A 23975-nucleotide genomic window follows, 5' to 3' on the forward strand; every position below is an offset into this window, starting at 1 on the left:
TTCAATTAAGGCAGAATTGCTCTTATTTGTCCTTCTCTGAGCTCTGTGGTTCTCTTCTTCCCTCTGCCAGATGAACTACTCAATCTGGGCTCTGCTGTGAGCTATCTAAACTCAATAACCAAGCTGAAAAGGATCATATTCTCTTACTGAGTTAGAGGGGTGAAGTGGCTAAACCAGGAGGAGGTTCCAGCAGATTTTCAGAGCTGGCACAAAACAAGTTGTAATGTGCTCTGGAATTAAGGGAGGGAGAAGAGATCAGGACCTCTCTCTGTTCCTGGCAGAAGTGAGCTCTTAAATGAGATTCCCTCAGGTACAAAACTGCATCCTTGGGCAGGTGCCATCCAGGCTCTTGGCTGTGTCTAATTTGAGGTCTTGCAATAACATAGCCAAGGTGTGAGAGGGTTGTAAATGGTTAACTGTTGTACCCTGCAGACCTAAACCCTGCCATGACAGGGAGGTGGAGCTGCTGCAGACACCTGGCATGGACAGGCAGCATTTCCTATTTGGAAGGGAAAAGTACTGGAGTCTGGCATTTTGGTTTCGTAGGTTGTTTTTGTTTTATTTTTTAAACTTTAGAACACGACGTTCTACAGCGGGAGTGGTAACTCTGCATTCATTACTGATGTGGATTAAAACTGATCACGATGGCAATGCAAGTGTCATGTAGTTATGTTACTTTGTGCAGATGTTACTCCTCACTAGAGTGCTTAGACTACCTCAAAAAGAGCCCTCCATCAGTAGTTGCCTTAGAAAGACCTGTTGAATTGCTGTGGGTATTCTGGAGTGATAAGTAAGGAAGTAATGGATAAAGTGCTGATTTGCAGTTTGGGAAGTTCACGTCTTGTCTGCAATGGAAAATTTGTTGGACACAGACTTGCTAGGACCTATAGAAATACTTGGTACCTGTGGACCTTGTCACAGGAGAGGACTTAGGTGCTGTCTGACAGATTTGTACCCACAAAACTGCATAGTTCTGTGGATGCACAAAAAGGGTGTGTTTACACTAAAAGTGTGGTACTTTCACATGGGAGACAAGGAGGGAATAACAAGTGGTGGAATAACTAATCTTTATGTGCTTCAGAATTATGGAGTATGTACTCTCTTGGGTACTGCCACAAAGGAGATGAAAGGGTGGAATTCTAACTTTGAATTGAAATTGTTATTTTGACTTTATTCAAACCTCTCTAGACTGAAATTGAGAAACTGGCCCAAGCTGAATACAGTGAAAACACACGACAACTTAGATCAAAAACCATCTGTTACAGCAGAGGTGGATCTGATGGAGAATGTATGTTTTCCTGGAAAGGGAAAGCTGTGATTGGATTGGGAAAGTAGAAATGCTAACTGAGATGGTTTTTTGATCTCTGCTGTCTGATGACTCACAGCAGTGGTAACAGTTGTCTTTCTGAGTCCAATGTCCCAGGGAAGCCTTGGCATCTGTCCGTGCACACAGGTATGGCATCTCTAGATGCTTACAAACTCTAAAAGTTCTGCATAGAATATTAGTTATAAAAATTAAATTCAATTGTAATTTGACTCCTCTTCCAGAATGTAGAGGTGAGAGTGTTAATAATTTTATTACTGCTTGGATTAGGTAAATATTTAAATTCCTGCCTGCAAGAATTTTTAAGGAGATTTAAATGCCTGAGGATGAGGCCTATGTCTCCCCAGGGACTGTATAAACAAGTAGTTGAAGACAGTGGCCTTGTGGCAGAAGACATATTATTATGTAAGGGTTAAATACCCCTTTCTTCTGTCCAGAGATGAATTAGAGGCTTTATGGGACTTCCACCCATAAATGGGTGGGATACAAACACCTTGTTAGGCACAGAAGTGTTCCTTGCTGTTCTCTACCTGCATGAAACTGCCATGAGAGCACTCAAGGGAGAGAGAGCTGTTTCACAGGAGAGAGATCTCCTCCTCTAGACACGACTCAGCTAGATGGAGATGGATTGTGTCAGACCTCATCTCCCATGCACTGTTATTTTTACTCTTCCCTAAAACTGCAGGCCAGCACACCGCTTGCAGCTGCCATGCCGTGCTGCGGTCTCTGCCCAGCCCAGGGTTACATACTTCCCTTAGGTGTGCTGCTGCTCCTGCAGTGCCAGGAATGCTGGAGGGCTGCCAGGGGCTGTTGGTAAATACAGGCTGCAGTTTGAAATAATTGCTTTCTTCCTGGAGTCTCAGAAATTACGTACAAAAGCAAGCGAAGTGAAGGAAAGCGTTCCGCTTTAAGTGCGTTTTGTATCAGATGATATTTATTCTTTTTTTATGTTCCTTTCAATGTGGTACAGTTTGTACCTGTTGTCTGTAATAGAGGAGAGAGTCACGTACTTGGAAATGTCCTGAGAGTTATATTGCCCCTAATTATTTATAAGCTTTTCTTCACTTCTGGCCTTCAAATAAATCTAACTAAGTGAGAGAATGCCCAACGACTGGAGCAGTGCCCTTCACCTCACAAAGCAGCTTCTGCCTGATGGTCTCTTCCTCATGAACCACCAAGCACCTTGGCTTCCCTTGATCCCTTCAGCCTGTCTTTTAAAATTACTAGCAAAAAAAAAAATCTTGCCAGTCCCAGCTGACTTTGGGAGAACTAAGGAAGAATTTTTAGTATTTCTGGCTTATTTTCATTTTAGGTTTGGAAAACCTGTAAAATATTACTTCATTTGCTTTTTGAGTAGTAGTGGTTTGACCTGGTTTCACTGTAATATCTAATTAAAAATAAAAACAACAAGAAAATTACTGGTTTGGAAAAGCACAATTTTTTATCTGTATCAGGTAGTTTAAATTCCTAAGGAGAATTTCTATTCTATACAGAAACTAACAAAGTTTTCTTAAAAAATCAGAAGCAATTCTGTGCTGTATATCACAGTGTGAATCTGACCTAGTTCTTCATGTAGGACTGGCCAGTGAAGAAGAGCAGTTTCTAATGTCACTAATAGCACTAATGGATTAGCCTTTTCCTCCCTAAACCATTATAGCTGTGTCATCTTGAAGATGTTTCTTTGGTCCCCAGCATTGTGCTTGCAAGATATTCTTGGTTGTATGAGTTATGCCTTTTTCCCCCCCTACCTTTTGGAATATGAACAGCAGTATTCTATGACTGAATGGTGGGGGAGTGATACCTCTTGAAACCCCTTCTATACTGAGAAGGATTTTTTGCAAGAATGGTCATGGAGTCCTCCTTTCTCCCCTTGCAAGATGCAGTGGTGCTGTGGAGGAATCAAATATTGCTGGAGAGATCCATACCTCTGTGTCTGCTGCCTTTGCAGTGTGCTGGCAAGGCTTCCAGGCAAATAAAGATGTTTCTCTTCAGTCACACATAGAGAAAGAGATAGGTAAGAGTGTCTTGAGCTGAGACTTGTGTGGTTTTCTTTAAGCTGCTTGCTAATGAAGGCTCTTAGGACAAGTTGTGTTGTGCTTGGTATGAGATTGTGGATTGAAGGTTTAGTTTTATTCTGTGTCAAATTTGAAATTTGTTTTCATTCTTTATTGTGTTTTCCCAGTTTTGGTCTTCCCCATTCCACAGCCATTGACTTTATCCGTATGGCTTTTTCAAGTAAATAACATAAAAAGTCTGATTCCAATGTATGTAATAGCAAAGGAACTGTCTTGTTGTTCAGCTTTCTCTTGGTCCATTGAAGTAGGGGAATATAAATTTTTACCAAGAATCCACAAAGATATTGTATCTGTCTTCAAACTGATGAAACTGCATTTAGGATACCTTTTTTTCCCTAGCTGCTTTCTGAGAAATGGTTGAAAGACTTTAAGGTTTTGTGTGTGTTTTGTAGGTCTACAGAGTGTGTACTTTAAACATAAAGAATTTCCACTTAGCAGAATGTTTAAATTCCAAAGCTTATGCTCTAACTAAGAACCTTGTTTAATTCAGCATACTTCTTAGAATGAGCTTAATTTGCAAAGAGCAATTGATACACAAAAAAGAAAAAAGTACCCAAAGGAGCTCAGTATAATTTCTCTTCAGAAAAATAAATTCTTAATAGAAAATATCAGTTTAAAAGATGTTGTGTCTCCCTTTCACACCTGAAATACTCTTAATAGAAATCCTTTGTTAACATCAGAACAAGTTCTGGTTATCTGATTAGCTGTTTGTAGGCTTGCATTAGTTTCAGTGGTTTGATTTTGTTTTAAGTGGAAGAGTGAGTTTGAGGAGGGGAGTGTTGTGAATGCCTGCACAGTTGGGATGACTTTGTTAGGAACATTGCTTCTCCCAGGCAACCTTTAAATGGGGAAAAGAGATCCAGTAATGGAATAATCCTTTATTTGGAAGACCAAAACATTTCTCTCTCTCAATGGCTTTTTTTTCAGTCATCTACAGAATAACCGTGAATAAAAATGAATGCTCCTGATGCTTTTAAGATGATGCAAACACTGAAGAACCTAGTTTACTTTTAGGTGCCTGTAAATGATTCGTCTTTGAGATCATACTTAGTAACCTTAACAGAAAACCCAGTGAGAAATTGGTCAGACATCCAGAATATGTGTAAACAGAAAACTCAGACACCTGCATTGATTTGAGAATTAACAGCTTCTACAAGCTGGGGCAATCTGAGTTGTTTTTAAGCATTTCCAGCCTTGCCACCCCATTTAATTCTTTAACTGGAAACTAGTTTAAGTGTGACCTTTTATGTGAGTGAGATGTCATTGGGAATTCATATATATATTTAAGTTAAATGAGAAAGTAACCCAGTCTGTATTACACAGAGTGCATTCATTAACCCATTTGTATATCTGCACCTTGAGAAAATGGTGCCAGCTGATTGCCCTCAGCAGAATTAAGGGAAAACTCCTGTTCCTTTACTGCTTTTGAGAAGCAGGGGAAATACTGGCCTTGTTTTCCTGAGTGTATGATACAACTTAGAACAGCTAATGTCCAATCCATGTTGGCGTTTCTGGTACACAGCAGCTGATGGGTTTGTTCCAGAATAGGGTGTTTGCACACACCCCTTCTGGGGTGGCTTGTCCAGCTGTAGATGTACCTGGACAGCAAGGCCAGACACTTGGGGTTTTTTAATTAACACTGATTTCATCCTTAGGCTACTGCTAACTGTACAATTATTATACAGGGAATGGCTCGTGCTCTGCAAGGAAATGTGTGCAACTAACAGTAATGAAAGAGAAAAGTATTTTTTGAAATTGAATTAACTAGCTAAAACTCTCCTTGTGTCCAGCTTAAATTATCTGTGAAGCCAGAGACTGAACAGAAATGCTGTCCTTGATCAGATGTAGTCCTCCCCGCCCCTTCCTCTCTGTAATTTCCTTTCATTCTTCCCACTTTTCAGATTCAGGCAGTAGTTTCAGATAGGTTGGTCAGCAGGGTAGTTGGTGAGTAGTTGGCCAGGGCTTAAAGCAGTAGCCTGTCCTGCATGGTGATGATGAGGTCTGCAGCCATTGTTCTGAGCAGTGTTGGATGAGCTGGTGAATGTTTTTTTCAACTCCTTTTGTGTGAGTCTTGGGTAACATGTCCCTGCCTCATCAGATTGTTGTGAGGATGTATTTATATGTCTTTGATGGCTTCTGGTGTTAGAGCAATGCAAGGTATAACAGCTCTCTTCGTGCAATTGCATGAAAATAATACAGTATGTCTGTACCCATGAAAGCTAAAAATGGGAGATTAAACCACAGCAGCTAATTTGATAGGTTTGTTTGCACTTCAGTCAAATAGCAGTGCTCCCTCTCAGTCTCTAGGCTTTTGTCTGGTGATGCTGGTAGACTACCAGGCTAGTCACACACCTAACCAGTGGTTTTCTGTTTGTGTGGGTTTGTTTTTTTGGGTTTTTTTTGTGGTTTTTTTGTTTGTTATGTTTGTGTTGCTCTAACTCCCTAATAAATGTCAAGTTATACTGGCTTTGGAAAATACACTTCATGTAAAAATGTGATAGTTATTTTTCTAGTGTAATGATAACCACTGTAGTCCATTGGGCAGCTTTTAATTATCTCTATAGCAACTAAATTGAGTAAAAACTGAAAATAACTGATTCATGCAGTTCTGTGCCAAGGGATACATGTGGGCAATGTACTCTCTGTTTGAAATGTCACACTCAGCTGATGCATTCAAATGATGCATACTCTGCTGGCACTGCCTTCCCTTGCTCTTAAGAAATGAGGAAATGGGATCTAGTTTTTCATTTGCAGTACTATTGGTTAAGAGAAATGGACTCTTAAATGTCACCATTAGTGCTCCTCTACTTTTTGCTCTAGAATATTCAAACAAAACCAGGAAGACCTGGTAGCAAGTAATTTGCTATTTGTTTCATTCCTCTCGGCAGGTGGAAAGTGGCATTTTAGAGCTGGTTATGTCAGTGCAAATGCTTTGTTTTAGTTCAGCTTGAACCTGGTTTTAACTAAACTTTTTTGGTTTGTTTCAGTTTAAAAGAAGTGGTTCTTGCAAGTGAGGATCATACATCATAACTGTCATTACTTCTGTATCTCTAGTTCTTCTATCTACTTTGTGTTTTGGCTCAGCAGTTGCATGTGTCCCTGATAAATTTTAGGAGTACTAGCTGGAAACAATATCTAGAATATGTGTTCTCTTCCTCCCACTCGGTGTTGCCCCGGTCTCTGGCAGCCGCGTTCCTGCCATTACTCATTCCACCTAGGAGGGTTGGGAGCTGGAAGCCAGCAGAATGTGAGGGATTGCCTCGGAGCAGGCTCCTCTGAAATGGCTCGGATGCCTCTTGCTTTTCACATGCATATTTTAGGTTTGATTTTTTTCGGAGGTGCTGAGTGCCTGCATTTCCTGCGGACCCGCAGCCAGCCTTTCTTCTTTCAAGATCGCGCCTCTTTTCAAAGCCTCTATTCCTTAGGTTTTTAAACTAGGTTTCAAAGCTGGCCCGAGGGCATGAAAACTCGAAGATTATGTTATAGACCCCTGTGGTGGGGGTAATGGTGGGAGAGTTAGCACCTCTGGATGTGTGCCCTGGAGAGTTGCTGTTTGTACTGAGCCTCTCAAAGAACGGCTTTGCAATTAAATCCGTGCTTTAAATTCAGCGCCAAAACAGTATTTTGGAAGATTTGTTGTGTAAGGTATTCATTTGGGATATGTAGTGAGTGCCTGGCAATCCTGTGTGTGGAGGTGTTTATTTCATGGTTTTAAAATGTGACTCTTAAACTTTTTTTCTTCCCCACTGAACTTCAGGAACTTCTTGTTTCACGCTTCAGTCTCCTTACTTGTGTGTGTTTTGCAGGAATCCCTTGGAGCTTGCCCCAGGAATGGACAGCTCCCTCCGTTTCTGGAGGAGAGTAGTGCCAGCTGAAGAAGCCTTCGAGGCGGGTGGACAAGTGTGCTGCTAGCTCTGGGGAGAGCCCGGGGAAGGGGCGATCCCGCCGGCCGTCAGCCATGCCTTTCGGGCTGAAACTGCGGCGGACCCGGCGCTACAACGTGCTGAGCAAGAACTGCTTCGTGACCAGGATCCGTCTGCTGGACAGCAACGTGATCGAGTGCACCCTGTCCGTGGAGAGCACGGGGCAGGAGTGCCTGGAGGCTGTCGCTCAGAGGCTGGAGTTACGCGAGGTAAGGGCAGCTCGGGAAGGGCCATCTGTCACTGGATAATTGGACGCGTTTTTAGCTCAGGCAGTCTGTGCGTTTGAGTCATGTTGTTCTCAGGGCTGGCCAGATATGATCAGCAGCTGGAGCTTGGACAAACACACTCTGATTGCATGAAACGGCGCTCGGGGCTTTGGGCTGTTGCTCATCCATCCTAGCTTTGAGAGCTCTTTGTAACACCAAGTTTCCTTTCTTAGAAAGCCGCGAGTGTTACTTTTGAGCTGGGATGCCAAAGGACAACTTACAGTAACTTTTTTCTGAATGTAGCCCTGGTTTCACGGCACTGATGGCTGAATTATACAAATGGAAAGGAGACTACCGGCTTTTAAACATCTGCCTTTATGTAAATAGTCTTGTTACTATAAAACTGAAGAGGGCAACAGTAACACTAACAGTTGTGTTCTACTAGTGGGGTTTTTCTTCCTTCTGGTTTTGTTTAATATTTCACATCTGAAATCCTAAAAGGCTTCTTTTACATCCCCAATGCTTCTGGAAATGTTGAAGAAACCAGTCTTTATTCAAGACTGAAATCCTTACTTTTCTACTTCTTGCTGTGTTGAAGTGTTTAGTATTTAAGTGTTGAATCCTTTATAGAAATACCTCTCCAATGTGCATGGCACAAGTGAACTGACTGACTTTTCTTACCTTCTGTGGGCTCCCTGTGTGTATCCTACATGCTTCTAGACTTCTGCAAATCATAAGTGGAAAACCATTGCCTGGAAGTTGCTGTGTTATCATCTGATTGTCCTGGATGATACTTTCTGTAAAGCATAGCTGAGGAAATTAAAAATCGTGCAGTGTTTTATGCAGTTTGCCCATGGTAGTGGGGGCAGCTAGAAGGTAGCATACAAATAACTCCAATATCTGAAAATTAAACAAAAATTCTTTTTTTCTCTTTTTTTTTTTTTATAATGATAAAGAATGGGAGAAGAACGGGAGAATTCTCTGTGTGTGTCCAGAATAGGCTGGAAAATGTGCAGGCGGGAACAGGGCAGAGGGAATATTGCATAGTTTTCTTCATACTTGGGTGGTTTGTTTGGTTTTAAATATGAATTTTAGTGGAATCGTTCCCCCTCCCCCCTTTACTTCCAGAGATGAAGATTTATCAATAAATAATTTTTTCCTTTTGTTTTTCTTTCTGTTGGTGATGTCCTCGGGTGTCCTTAGGGAAGAACCAAAGTTTTCTCTTTCCTTCTGATGCAGAAAGCATTGAAATGAATGAAGTGATTCTCCTCATGTTCCTTGTGAGCTTATCTAGTGGGTGCAGCACAAGTCTTGGGCCTCCTGATTCTCTCTGGAGGTCCACCTGCATTTGCAAACAATAGCTCTGTCAGCAGGTCAGTGTTCTTTTCCACAAAGTATTTTGTGATCTCAGAATGTGTTTTGTTCCACTTTGGAACAAAGCCTGAAGTTCCAAAATTTTCCAGAGAAATTAAATTAGAAAGTGGAGTAGCAAAGGAAGCTGTTTAGGTCTGTGTTCAGTTCTATGGGGGTTTTCTATTGCTTTGGGTTTTTTTAATTTTCAAAATTATTTCTGTCATGCAAAAAGAAATATGTCAGCACAAAAAGTTTGTGTTTCAAGATAAAAAAATATTTTAACAACATAGAAGAGAATGCTTTGATGTTGTTGGAACGCATTCCCCTTCTTTCATCACCCTCCCTGCTATTTTTTCTAAACAAGGTTTTGGCAACGTTGAACTGGTTTTGTAAAGTTCAGATTTCAACAGTGCAGCATTTTTTGACAGAAGTGGGTGTTTTGGTTTTTTTTTTAAGGAGAGAATTACCTACCTCTTTCAACTCTGAGAGGGTCTCCCTGTATCTTTTTTGCTCCTTGGATGAGGAATAATTGGAGCTGGCAAGCTTGGAGGTGCCTGGTGCTGTTCTTTCTTTCAGACCCCAAATTCAATTCTTATTCTGCCCTGTAGTCTTCCTGCCACTGTTTGTAAGGATGATGAGGTAATTTGATGACTGTCCCCTTTCCTCTCTAGGTTTACCATAGTTTTTGAACTCACAGTCCACCCAAATTCTACAGAAGGATCAAAAATATTTTCACAAAGCTCAAATTTCTACAAGATTTGTGCAACTGGATAGCTGAGTAGAGAAGCCTGTTAAGTATACCTGAGGCAAAAATCCTTGCAAGCATTCATATTGTGGAGAGAGTTTTAAAATTCCCTGAATGCAGCAAAAACTGCAGCTGGCATATGCCTTTTCTTAGAAATCCTGATTTGCAAGCTGTGATGTACAAGTAAGGGTAAGCCAACCTTCATTAAGTCCCATGCTAGCAAAACAGTGCTAAAATCCTGTTTGTCTCCTCCTTGCAGTCTCAGGTAATACCTCAGTTTGGTTTTATGTTCAAATAAATCCTAGGTGTACCACAGCTTTTACCTTCAAGTTAGGAATGCATCCATGTCTCACTCAATCCAGTTCTTAGAAATGAACAAAAAACTGTCCAAACCCTTCCTGCTGAAAAGCAAAACCCTTTGAGATTATGCCTTGTTGTGAGGGACTGTCGATCATACCACACATGACTGAAAAACAGTATCTGGTGGATTATGCATATTTCTATTTGATCTCTGGGGAATGCAACTCCCTGCCTGACTGACTCAGGGTTCAGGAATAGGTCAGCAGAAAGTGGAGCCATGTAACTACTGTAAAATCTGGTTTTATCCTTTTCAGCAAAGCTCTTGACAAAGCATCAGGTCTTCTACTTAAACAGTTACCAGTTCCAATTAAGTGAGCTCTCATTCCAGCATTATGTAAAAGGTGAAGACAAGAAGAGGGGAGGAAGGCAGAGGAAAGAAAAGGTCCAAAATGTCATTTTATAATCTTGTATGTATGTGCACAGTTTATGGAAAGGATTTTTCCTCAATATAATGGCATTTTTCCATTCCACTTCCAGACTTGAAGTAGCAGAGTAATCTGTACAAATATGTTGGGAGTCTTCATGTTTCCTTATCCTTTTTGTTCTTTTTAATTCACTTTCTAAAATGTTAAAATGTTTAAAGGTGGTGTGCTCTGATGTATTGTGAGTGGGGGAGAGGGCAAGAAGGTTGTTTCCAACCAAAATTATTCTTGTGAGCCAAATTTCACAATGGTATGTCCATTACTGTCATCCTATAGGCCCCCAACCAAAGCAGGACATTGGTGAACTGAGCACCACAGGCAAGTGCTGTCCACTGTGCAGAGCTGGCCTTTTGCTGCCGTTCTGACCTTTACTTTAGTGGCCCAGAAGGTGCTCCTTTCTTTTAGGGCACAACTGAAACCTGGGGTTTTGCAGCCAGGTTGCCCCCAAACATGGCTTGATTTGACTCGTGTTGCCAGCAAGACCAAGATGGGGTTCAGGCAGTGCTTGGACAAAAGACCTTCTATGAATAAATGGCTGCTGTAAATGGCACCTTCCCCTCTGTTCAAGTGTGCTGGGGTAGCATGGCTTAACTTTTTTTGCCTGGAGAAACTGGAAGTTCGTCTCTTTCTCAAGAATAAATATTTAGTTGGCCGACTAACCAGATGCTTTAACAAACACTGAGCTGGGCTTGATGAATCTTTTAGAATGACATTTGGTGGTTTAGTGATTTTCTGTCATCTCCTGAGGGTGACCATTCTACTTGTTTGGCCCAATGTAAATGCAGGGGTAGTTCTGGACTTGGGAGGATAGCTAAGGCCAAGTCCAAAACAATTCATGTTGCTTCTGAACTGGCAGCTATAATGTCACCTATTTTAAGACTTCCCAGTGCAGTTTTTGTATGTCTGGTGTTGGGACTCACTGTATTTTGAGAATCACCTTTTCATTCTGGCACCCAAGTGCTCTGGTTCTTGCTTGCTGCTTTAGCAGAGGACTGCAGCTCCTGGAGGAGTGTGAACCAATTTCCTTGTACCACCTATGAAGTCATGTGGGGTAGGTGAGACGAATTTTAAAACCTCAAGGGCAATATGTGTTACTTCAGAGCCTGACATCTGTAGGTATAGATATTGATTCCATGGAAATCCAAGTGCAGATGGACAAACAGACCAGCTTTTGGAATCAACCTAGTTTTTAATCAGCTGCTTATAGATAGAAGATCCCAATTTTTCATAACCTCAACTAATTTTTGGGGTGCTTTGTGGACTGGACAGCATGGCATGAGTCACCTGCTGGAGAGGCAAATGCCTTCTCGTAGCATGCTGAACTTGGTGGTCCAGCCGTTTCCAGTCCCACGTTCTTCTGTTCCTTTTTGGGTTCCCTTTGGGGATCACTGATACTCGTAGGGGGGAGGGTCTCTTCAGGTGTGTACAGTAGTGGCTACAGGAGTCCTCCACTGTAGGTTCTTAAAAAACACATTACATTTTCAAGAAGTGAAGTTGCTGGCAACAGGGACCTGATTTTCAAATAACTGTGTATTGTCTCTGCAAAGTGCATGAATTTGTGACATGGACTCTGCTCTGCTATCAGTTCCTGTGCTTTAGCTTGATCCTCTCCAGGCTGCTTTCCAGGAAAACTGTTGTCTTCTAGTTGTGCAAAATTCATGCTGCTATGTTTGCTCCGCAGTACCTGCTGTAATCTAGAAGCTCCAACACTGTATTTAATTTACTTCTTGTTCCTTGGAATTGCTTCTAGATTTGGTACTTGAAGAACCTTTCTACTGTAGCAAATCTAAACTTGTGCTGTCTCCCAGCCCCCACTCAAAGGGGAGGGACTGTGCTCATTCGAGCTGTTTAATTGCAATCCCTGAATTCCTTGAATAACTCTTCCAGGCTTCAGAGTCCAAATCTTCTTCTTTGGTAGATGTTTTACAGATACTTCACACTTCAAAATTGGGGTTCTAGATGTTGTGAATGTTTACTTTTTCAAGTAATATGGAAACTCTGTTTTTGCATCTCCACACTGTTTCTTGCTGAGGATGAGCTGCCCTGCAGTGATTTTCAAATGTGTTAAAGGGTTTCCCTTTAGAGGTGGTAAAATCACTGCTTTTTTCTGCCTTCACATTAATTCCTTTTCTTTGCTGCCTCCACTGTCCCTCCCACCTTCATTTTAATCTAATTACTACCATGGTGAACTCATCAGAAAGAACTTTTTATCCACTGGTGACTACAAAGGGAGAGTAGAAATATATCAGGGAACATTTGTGAGGTTAGTTTTGTTTGAAGTTTATCCTGTGGGAGATGCTGACTTCTTGATTAATTTGTGCCCTAGATAGATTGATTGATTGTTTGACTGATTTATTGAAGATACCTTTAATTTCTAGGAGGAAATGCTACAAAAGAACAAGTTTGCTTCACTGTACCAGACTGAGCAGTGCTCAAGCTGTTTGTCAGGCTTAAATGAGGAATCAAGTTCAATTAGTTATCACCTTAGTTAAATGCTAGTCTGGATGTTGTCCAAAGTTGAAAATATGTATGTAATGAGACCTTAAAGTAAGTACACCTGTGCTCCCATTCAGAGTCTTGCATCATTGTCTCTTGCATGCCTTCAGCTATAAAGTAGTTGGAGCAGTGCTTCCCTACTGGTTTGTTGCCATTTGTAAACATTTAAAATTTTTGGTATTGTATTACTTGTCCTTGTGTTGTGTGCTAAGTCATGGTGTGTGCAATGGGTTTTATAGAAACATCCATACCAGCATGAAACAGCCTGTTCATGGTGGATTTTGCAAAGTTTAACATCTGCAATTTGTCTGCTACAATGTTTTTCACTTTTTCTTCAGATCTGCAGTCATAGGACTTGATATTTAAGAGCTTTTCAATAAAATTCTTCATGATGGATTGGCTATTCCTTCAGCTGCTTTATTGCCACTTTGTAGCTGTAGTTCTGAGTTCTGTTCTGTGTTAATTCCTCTTCACCAGCAGCAGTCCCACGTGGCTCATACAGGAGCTGCTACAGCCATTGAGATTTGCACTGGGCAGGAAACAGCTGAGGTTTCCAACCTGGTATTTCTGTAGAGCCTCAAGCAAACAACTTGTGTGTGATGTGCACATTCTAACTGTATACTTGTCCATCATAAAACCTTGTGAATGTCTTAAAAAAAAGAAGAGTGAACAATTCTGTGTCGGGTAAATGGTATTGGTAGATATATTTTGACATATGCATGTGAGTTTGCATTCTTTTTTCTTTTTCTTAGTTGGAGCATTCTTTTTTTTTTCCTAGTTGGAAGAGCCCTTGTCCTCTGTGTGCAGTGGGCCTGATTCAAAGTCTCATGAAGCCTTTGCACTTTAATTCAGGCTTAGTGTTTGCTGTCTGTTCACAAAGCACAGGTGTCCCTTAAGAAAACACTCAGACACTTTCTGTGAATCATTTATGTCACCTATGCCACAATGTCATGTAAAGCTCTTCAATATGCATTTAGGAGAGATGGTAGAAGGCAGATAGAGCACTGTATATTGCAATATTAATTTGTCATTGTCTTCAAAGTGTCCCACAAAAAAAGGCAGTAAAAAAGAAATTACTCATGTTTTGCATATGGAAAAATGTACACAGTGCCATCTGTTCTTATTTGCATTTGTGACATTGTGTGAGTGATGTAGCTGGCAAAGGTAAACTGACACTCATGTGTTTCTCTGTCTAGACTCACTACTTCGGCCTTTGGTTTCTCAGCAAGAACCAGCAAGACCGCTGGGTTGAACTGGAAAAGCCTCTGAAGAAGCAGCTGGACAAATTTGCCAATGAGCCTTTGCTTTTCTTTGGGGTGATGTTCTACGTGCCCAGTGTTTCCCGACTGCAGCAGGAGGTGACAAGGTATGTGCTTCCCTCTGTTCACAGTATTGGGATAGAGCTGGGAGAGAATGGGACTGTGACAGGGCATCTGAGAGAAACACTTGCTCTGTTTCTATCATTCAGTATTTGCTCAGGTATCATCTGCTTATTTCCTTTTCTGATGATTGCCCAAATGGGAAAAAAGTAGGAGAAGTCACCACTTGATTATATCTGCTTGGGCAGAAGAAAAAAAAAAAGGTGTCTCACTGAAAGATTGTGCAATGACCAACTGCAGGGGAAAAAATGGGAATTATAGTTATATGACTAAAAATGTGACGTAAATTTTATAAAGGACCATGGTGACCATGGATTTTCTTTTGTAACTTTCTACTGGTGAAAAGGAAGCCACAAAGAAATTCTGTATAGAGTTTTAGTTTATTATTCTTAAGCCTACGTGTGCTTTGGTGAAAGTGAACTTTGGCATTTTTTTTTCAGGTTTTGCTCATCCCACTCTTGATTTTCCCTTATGCTTCACAAAAAGATTACAACTGTTAAGAGGGCATTAGTCCTTTAATTATGATCAGGGCGTACCTTTGCAAACAACTTCAGTGGGAATTACTCTTTTATTCAGAGCCCTGCGCTGCAGTTGTAACAATACAACTGTTTTGAGGGGCTATTTTTGTAAACCACATCACTGGGTGGTTTTTGCACATCTGTGCTGTATTGAAATTTAATAATACAAAAAAGAGAGTGAGGAGAAAAAAGCCCACCGCACCTAAAAAGGGGTGGAATTGTATTCTTTTTAACCAAAATTATTTCATTTATCTAGTCTGAGCAAAGTTGTATCAACACAACTGAAGGTAAAGCCTGGAATAAGTGGATGAAGGCTTCAGGGTGGCAGAGGCCTTGCCACTGAAAAAAACCTGCTATTGCTGAAACCCTGGAATTCGCCACATGGTCACAATAGCTAGGAAAAGATATGTAAATAGTGAAGAAAGAATGGCCTTAATTCTAGAAGGCATCCAAGATATGAAGCAATTTTTTATATTGCAGATTGCATATTTTAAAGGATCTTTATTTGACTGAACTGGGGAATTGGTGTTGTTAGGATGTGAAAAAGTTGTGTCTTGAAGTGGCAGCTGTCAAACCATCCCTTGACTACTGTGTGTGCTGAATTCTTGCCAAAGAGTGGGATAAAAGCATCATAAAACTTCAGTTTCTCTGAGAACAGACCAAACACTGATTCTTGTCTGAATCTGTGTGTTCCTGCTTTGTGGGTACTGGGAGAGGGAAGCCTCAGTACCTCTTCCTTCAGAATTATTTTAACGTGCAGACGGAATGTCTGAAATGTTGTGTTGCTCAATTTGTCAGCCCAGTCTTGGCCTGGTTGTGTGCAAGGAAGCACTGTAGCTGCTTGGATGCTATTATCTCTTCAAGCTGCAGCCTGCAGTGCTGATTGCTCATTCATAGCTCACCTGCAGAGGTATATTTGCTCATTCTGCCCAGGCTGGTAATAACAAAGCATTTCAGTGACAATTGAACTTCACAGCACTCTCAATTGGAGTGGCTGCTGAATTGTTTTTCTTTCTGAAGTGATTGATAGCATAAGCTGTAGAGTCTTATAAGTGCCTTTTATGTTTCTTTAAAGGTGTGTAGCAGTTTACTAGAGGATTTCAGATATAGAATAGCCTGTTAAGATTTGTTTGTTTGTTTCATGGAGTGGAATTGCTGCACTGTAGATGGTGTGATGGCAGCAAACCTTCAGCAATAGGTAGATTCATGTTTGAGGCAACGGAGGGGACCTGGAGGATTCTTCTTAAACAACTGGCAGAGAAAGGCTTAGTTTAAAACCTGATTAGATGCACAGATGGATGTGGGCTTATAGGGGTTTTTTTTGGCTCTTGGTAAATTAATTCAACATTTGCTTTTATTTTGTTGGTGTCTGCTTCTAGGATTAGACTTGATCATGATATGATTACATGTGATGTTGAGGTAGGCACTGGACTCGCCCACTCAGTGCCTGTGTTTTTGATTTATATTTAGGTACAAATGACAAATCTGTCTGAAATGCAGAACTTGTGATGAGACACTTCATCCCCTTCTGGGAGGCTGCAGAGCCACCACAAACAAACCCAACCCCAAAACACAACCACCACCAAAGGCCAAAGATGCAGAGGTGGTGACCATACTGCCAGCAGTGGACCTGTCACCTTTGTAACCTTCTCCAAGTGGAAACAACTCCAGCCTTGAGCTTGCCTGGCTGTGTTTGGAGCTGAAGGTGAAACCCATCTCTCAGCAGCAAGCTTTTAGTTAATTGTAGACTCCAGGGTTTCCAGGGTTGATTAATATTCTCTGAAGATGATGAAGTCTTCTGAGAATGCTTCAGCAAACACTGACATAATGCACAAGTATTCAAACACTAGGGAGTTGGTTTCCTGAGCTGGTTTACTCTGCCTCTGATCTGTAGGATTATAGACTTGATAGCTGGCTTTGAGAAATTTGTCGCCAAATTGAATATTCCTTCCTGTTTCCAGTGGCTGCAACCTCCTATGTTTCACATACTGTCATTGCAAAAAAGGAAAATGATGCAAGTTTTTAGGCTCTGTTTCTTGAGAGGAGCATTACTTAGGGTGTTGGTACTGGCTCTGAGGTAGTGTTCCTTAATAATTTTATTTGAAAAATCATCTGAAAGATCTTTCTTTCAAAAATATGTGAACAATTCAAAACAGTATGTGAACCATTTTGTGTTTGGCTGTTGTTTGGTGGTTGGGACCAACAGGAAGAATGCTGGTACCAATACTACAGTATTTATAAAATTATAACTCCTTTACATCTTATCATTACTGCTGGAAGTAGAAAATGCTAATTATGCCTCCAGGCCCATGGATTTTAGCTGCCTGCAGGTGTTGGTAGTGGTCAGGAGCTCTTCATGGTTTCTCTGCTAACTTCCTGTATTGACAAGCCAAGTGTGGAGGCAGAAGTAAGGATGAGTAACACTGCTCCAAGAACTGTGTCCCAGTGCTGGACAGACTTGATGGAAACCTGTCCACATGTGCCATGCTGGGAGAGGAGTGGAACAGCGGTGTCGTGAGGAGTCAGTGCTGTCCCTCACAGGGAGTCACAGTGTGGGAAGGGCAGGTGATTTACTGAAGTCAAATGCAAGCAGCAGTTGCAGAATGGTTGAGGTTGGAAGGTATCTCTGGAGATAGGAGATTGTCTGCTCAGAACAAGGTCAACTAGAGGAGATTGCTCTAGGACCATGGACTATATTAATGGAAGGAGAGATTCCACACTTACTCTGGGAAATCTTTTCAGTCACCTTTGCAGTAAAGAAGGGGGTTTGTGGTTAGAAGGCGTGCCATGTATTTCAGTTTGTGCCCAAGTGACCCCATAATTTCAAATTGTGGATTGATGCTGAGTGGGTGAGTGTGCTACCTGGGCTGGCCATGCAACTGGTTATTTAGGACCTGTAGAGCTGCAGGCACCAGCCATATAAACACAAATACTGCCATGTCTTCATGTGGGATAGATGCCTGTAGTTAATTTGTAAGAGGTGTTTCTGATAACATGAGAGCCTGTGGTAAAGAAAATGAAAAGACAAGACTGCCAGAGCAGTTTATTTAGCTTTTAAGCTCTTAGAAGCCAACCTCTGAGACCTGCAAGAAAGGATGAAGTGAAGAGGACTCTGGGGAGCCCATTAATTGTTTTAGTAGGTCACATCTGACTCTGGCTTGCAGTTCTTTCCTTCTTTGATACAAGACTGATGCTTGAAGATGAAAATGTTAGTGGTGTAGAGGTTTTTCTCTTTGGATGAAGTTAATCATTGGGACAGGGTAAGAAGCACCTGCAGGACATTGTCAGCCTTGTTCAGTTTGTGGTTTTGAATGCAAATGCTGGGGCTACTCAGGGCAGTCATGTTTCCTGACCTGTGGTGGATGCTTCCCAAGGATGTCCCAGAGAAACATACAGAAAGCAGACACCAGTTGTAGAGTACCTGTTTTTTGTTTCTGGTAGTGGCCACGACATAAATATTGCTATAATATTGCTAAATATTGCCTTACTTTCAGAGCATTGTACTCTTGGCATTAAGCCTTCTCCTAGGGAAAGCTCTTTGCTACCTTCTAGACCTCTTATTTCTCTACTATTTCTACTCTGTTTCTTTTCTCTTGAATTGAGGCTCCCTTCTGTATATATTCCCTGTTCTTAATCCTGTCTCTTCCGACATCTCAGTGATTCCAAAATCTCCCTGCCCACTGGTCATGGTATTCTACTGGTCCCCAGTCCCACTGATGTTTTCCATTTTTACAGATTAATTAAAACTCCATGACAATTCCTTAAGTTGTCAGTAGGAGTTTTCACCATGTTATTATTTCTACAATTTGAAAATTTCTAGAAGAATTTGTGATAAACAGAATAAAAAACCCAAAACAAGCAAACAACAACAACAAAAAAACCCTCTTCAGACTCAATGGCAGTTATAGCAGGAGTAATTTGGGTGGGAGTATGGGGATTGGCACATTAGCAAAAAGCATTTTTCATGGAAGGCTACTTAGACAACCTCTTTTTAGTCATCCAGCTGTTCTCAGTGAGCAGCCATTGCAGATGGAGATGCTGCCTGTGCTTTTGGCATATTTAAAGCACCTGGGATCTGCATACTGTCTGATATAAAGCAGTCTTTGTGATGCCCTGTAGAGTAGATATTTGCATAGATTAGACATATAAATCTGCCTTTTATTTTCTGCTAGCTCCTCAGAGAGGAGGCATCCTTTCAAGCATTTATTTTTAAAAAAAGTCTTTGTACAGTGTCTAAAGTAAACAAGCTTGCTTTCACTGTGCTCTTGTTCCAAAAACAGAGAACCCACACACTCTTGTGGCTTTCTGAAAATGTGGGTGCGATGCTGCTTTCTGCACAATTATCAGACAATCCAGGACCTTTTTCTTTTCTCCCCTTCCCACAGTTCTAAGGGAAAACTGAAGTCACATTTTACTCCCCACAGTATCTCTTTCTTAGCACATGATACTGCTGTGCCTCCTGTGAAGGAATAAAGGTGTGCTTTGCCCTGGTTTGCTTTTTTCTTTCCTGGAAGAAGTTTTCAGTATCTTACTAGGTGCTCTGTACTCAGTAGTATCCAGTGGCTTTTGTGCTATTGCAGAGTGGGAAATAATTCTGGGAAGTGATAGCAGTTCCCAGTATGGGTGCCCCCATGGAGCTGGGTCCCTGTGGAGCTCTGCATGGTAGGTCTGGCATGCACAGCTCTGCAGGGAGGGACATGTTCCAGCACCTGCAGTGTGCTGCACTGGGCTTCTGCCCCAAGTTCAGCTGTCAGCTCTGCATTTCCCCAGAAGAACGTGCTGTACAGCTTTCCTGTGAAAGGAAACAGTGTTTGGAATGGGATGGCTGCACCTGTGAAGTGTGGGAATGAATGTGTTTGCAGGTGGAAAATTAGAGCCTATGGCTCCCAGGCCTCTTTTCTGGATGGTCTGGGAAAATTCGGCCTCAAACTTACCCTCTTTTAACTAAGTGAATATTTATTTTCCCTGATATTTTGCTGCCATACTCTTTTCTTCAGTATTTCTTGTAGCTGGTTTTTTGTTTGTCTTTTGAGGAAATATTTCTTCTTCACTGTTCCCAGCCTTTCCCTTTCTTTGTTTTTCTATGAGTGTAGGTGAAGACATTTTAAGCAGAAGTTCTTTAAAAGCATAAAGAAGTACAGACTCCTAGGACTATATGAATTTTAAAATTATATGAGTATAAAGGAGAGGGGGAAAATTAGCGTTTGAGTGTTTCATATTTACAGGGAAAAATGTTTTCGCAAATCTGTTTTAACAAATACTAGACTTTTTGCCTTCCCTCAAAAAAGTCCTTGTTAGATGTCTTGCCTACCTGAGCTAATCTTTGCTTTTAGTCTGCTGTGCTTTTCTTTTTTTTTTTAAAGCTAAAGTTTCACATCCTCCTGTGTAGCTAGCTTTTAAGACAAGCTGCAGATTTCTACCAGTCACTGCAGTCTTTTCTGCTAGTTACTGCTCCTTACACTGTGCTTTTAATTTCTGTGTTAAGGCTGGATGTCACATATCGTCCCTGTGCCAGCCTGGTTTTGTGGCAAGCTCAGTGAAGTGGAACTCTTTTGGCTGTTAAGGACGTAACATTTACATGTGACAAGTACATGAGGCTGCTTTGCTTTTCATGGTTGGTCACACCTGCAGCTTGTGGCTGCAGAAGTCTCTGTGTGTACTTTTGAGCTCATGGTAGTTGGTTTGGCTTCATTGTCCAAAATAATTATTTTGAATATCACACTGTGCTGGAAAAAACAGCACAATGTGTACAATCAGATTGGTTCCAGACATCCTGGACTGTGCTTGCCTGAAGCGAGGACTGTGACTGATTGTGTGGCTGTGCTTGTTGCTACACCACAGATAGACCCACAGGATTTTTTTAAATGCCAGTGGACCTCAAAAATGTACTGACATTTAACAAATTTTCTATGAAAGTACAGAAAAATAGCATGCAGGATGGGAGGAGAAGAGAGATGCATGTTTTGGATTGCATGAGTGGATTGGTAAATAAGAGAGAACTGAGTGATACATGGCAAATAGGAAGGTGGAATGATAAAAACAAGTCCAGAGTTTGGTCTCTTGCATCTGGAGATTTAAGTCAGAATTTAAACCTTCAGTGCCACTGGTATGTAACAGAGTGGAAAAAAGTTTAGTTTTCAGGCAGCAGAAGTCTCACTGCTTTGTCTTGCTTTGTCTCTTCCTAGGAGCCTTTGTCAGTTTGTGTTTATGGTGTACTTACCAGCACATGTTTTAGGAGCATGCCTGCTGTCTTGGAAAGATCTTATCTGGAGGCAGGCTATGTAGTTTCCAGAAAAATGATTGCACTCATTGCTTGCTTTTCTGGGAAGTGTCATGGCTACGGTGCTCGTGCTGATGAGCTCTACTCACACCACACAGGAAAGGCCCTGACACACAGCCTTCCCTCTTGGCACCAGAAACAGCCCTGTGGCTTGCCCAGCTGGAAAGATGATGCACCTCCTCTTCACTAAGAAGCAATGGTGTTGTCTCCAACATAAATATGATATTAAGGGTCAGAAGAGTCCTGTGTTTTTAGCTATTTCCAGTTGTAAAATTTGTCAGTTCCCTTTGTTTCTTAGATTGAGCTGAACCCTTGTGTAGCATAAACGAGTGCTTCTTTCTTCTAGAATATTTCCAACTCTATCATTATATATGTATTATATATATATATATAATATTTCTATTTTATAGAAAGCTTTGGCTCAATGGACTGCAGTGTTAAATGATTTACATGAATTAAAACAGTTGCTGCTATACATGGAAGCTGTATCAAATGAACAGAAAAGGACAGGGTAAGAATGTGTAAGAGTGGCAGCCCTTAGAAATGGAAGATAATTTAATCCCATGAATCTCGTCAAAGCTTGTGTTCTCAGCTAAATGATTTGGAGAGTCAAATTACTGGATAAGTTTTTACAGAGGAATGGTGTGAAACAACAGTGAAAGGGCATGGGGTGTCAACTGCCCTGTATGTGGTGGTACTGTTTCTTTCCTGTTTAGCTAGAAGAACTAATAGGTGTGCTGTGGGTATGTGCTGAGTATTGAAAGACAGCAAAAGAGTTGGGACAAGTGGATGGGAACTCCCTGTCCCTAATCTAAGTGTCTTATTCATTAGAGTATTTGTGAGATATCATGGTGAGATCTCCCAGAGGAAGCAGTAGGAGCTCTGGAGCTGAAATTTTATAAATTGATACGAGGCAAATAAATTTTTGCTGGAACAGAATTCCTGTGGTTTTAGATGGCTCTTGACAGCCTGCATGACCATACAAGCCCCAGTCCTCTTCAGGGACCTCAAGTTGTTCGTCTTACGACTGGAACTGCACCCCATCTCCCAAAGCTGGGAGAAAGGCAGGCTCTGGGATCCATTGCTAAGTGGAGCCAGGGAGTCCTGAGTCCTCAGGGATCCCAGCTCTCTTCTGTTGAACAAGATTGTGGGTGGGTCGTGAAGTAACTTGGAAATGTCAGTGGCTTTTTTTTTTCTTTTCCTTTCTTACTTTTTTCTTTTCCTCCTAGCTGCTGGAATTTGGGCTCGTGTTGTCCAGGCAAGGGAATAGTTCTGGAACTGCATGCAAGCTGGATGAGTCCTAAAAGCCCTGGGTGGCCACCCAGGCTTAGACAGTCTGGGATATTTGTGTTTTGGTGCTCCTTTGATGGTTTTATTGTTTTGTTTTAATTATTGGACTTTTTTAATATTAGTGGCTACTGCAGCATGAAACGCACACATTAGGCTTGTGCTTGCCTTGTTGTAAACACCCTGATACTTAATTAGCTTTCATGTTGTATTTAGAGAACAGCAACAACAAATAATGTGCAGTATTTACCTGGGTCTTGTTGTGTTCATATTATTGCAGTGTATGTATTGTTTCACTTTTCAGTAATATTTTTTAGTTGGTTCTTTTTGAATGTGTATTTTAGTGGATGTTTAAACTTTGACTTAAAAGTAAGAGCTCCTTCAAGGCAGACCTAAGATTCAACATTAATTCCCTGTTTATAAAATATTTGCTGAGGAGGGCAAACCCTTCTCCCAGCTGACTTTCTTCAGTGAATGGGGAGCTTGTTCTCTGTGTGTTGGTTATTGAAAGCTGAGCTCTTTGTGCCAGATATTTTAAGAAACTGTTGACGGTTAGATCTAATCTGTTACATTATGCTGTGCTTTTAGACCAGAAAGTGAATGTGTTTTCATGTGTGTGGTTGGGCAGTACATATGTAGCAACTCTGAAAAATAGTGTTGCATAACTATAAATACAGTGTAGGATACTTTCAGCCTGCATTCTTGCTTTACTGTGTTTTGAGGGCAATGGCTGTGGTGGTTAGAAATGTTGCAACAGGAATGTCTTGGCATTGGGCAGATTCACATTTATATCTGATCATAAGGAAATAATACTAATTTTATGCTCTAGGGCTTAGTCACGTGTGCTAACATATTGCTTTCCTGATGGGAGCCGTTTCTACATTCAATTCTGGTAGAACAAATGCTTTTGGGGTAATCAAGCCTTTTTTATTGGACCCTTTTTAACGGAAGCAAAGATTACATTCTGAGGTTCTGCTCTTCTTCTGGAGTAGTGATACATCATTTCAGAAGTGGAGAGAGCTCCCTCTCTGGTCTTAGCCCAGGCTGAACCCTTCCATGCAGTTATGGTGGTGGAGACGTTTGCACTTGAGAAAAAGTGCTTTGGATCTCCTTTTCTTGTCCACCTGGGCATGTGTGCTGTTGGAGACACTGGCTGAGCCTGTATGTTGGATAAGCAATGCGGATGGCTTTTACCATGGCTGACAGCCATAAATGATTCAGATTTTTAAAAAACAATTCCACAGCTGGGTACAATGTGGCAGTTTTATTGTCCATGCTTGTGATTTTTATTATGTTAGGGTTTTCCCCAAACTTTGAAGATCTTGGAATGAGGTGATGATATGAATTTCAGTCTGGGATTTTTTTACATGTTCAGAACAGTATTCAGACTAGTTTAGTAAAGGGCAAGTAAAGAAGGGCATGAAAGGCATGATTGCAAATATTTTATAGCTCTCAAAAACCAGAAGAAAAAAGGACACCTAGGTTTACCAAAGAAAGAAATATCATTCTTCAGTAATGGTATGGCTTTGAAGGGGTTGATGTGTGGCCTGTGAATCTTCAAAGATGACAGTACATTAATTGTGCATCCATTTCAGAAGTGTATAAGG

At 41.2% G+C, this 23975-nt stretch overlaps 1 protein-coding gene across 1 annotated transcript in view; it reads left to right on the forward strand.

The window, feature by feature from the left end:
- PTPN14 (protein tyrosine phosphatase non-receptor type 14) overlaps positions 1–23975 on the forward strand; it is a 110364-nt gene that overhangs the window by 32239 nt on the left and 54150 nt on the right. Inside the window, exons 2-3 of the mRNA XM_030946687.1 lie at positions 7206–7531; positions 14101–14270. Of these exons, the coding sequence (XP_030802547.1) occupies positions 7358–7531; positions 14101–14270 (344 nt within the window). The 5' untranslated portion in view covers positions 7206–7357. The remainder of the gene's footprint in view (positions 1–7205; positions 7532–14100; positions 14271–23975) is intronic.

This window comes from Camarhynchus parvulus, chromosome 3, assembly GCF_901933205.1.
Source record: "Camarhynchus parvulus chromosome 3, STF_HiC, whole genome shotgun sequence".
NCBI lineage: Eukaryota > Metazoa > Chordata > Aves > Passeriformes > Thraupidae > Camarhynchus > Camarhynchus parvulus.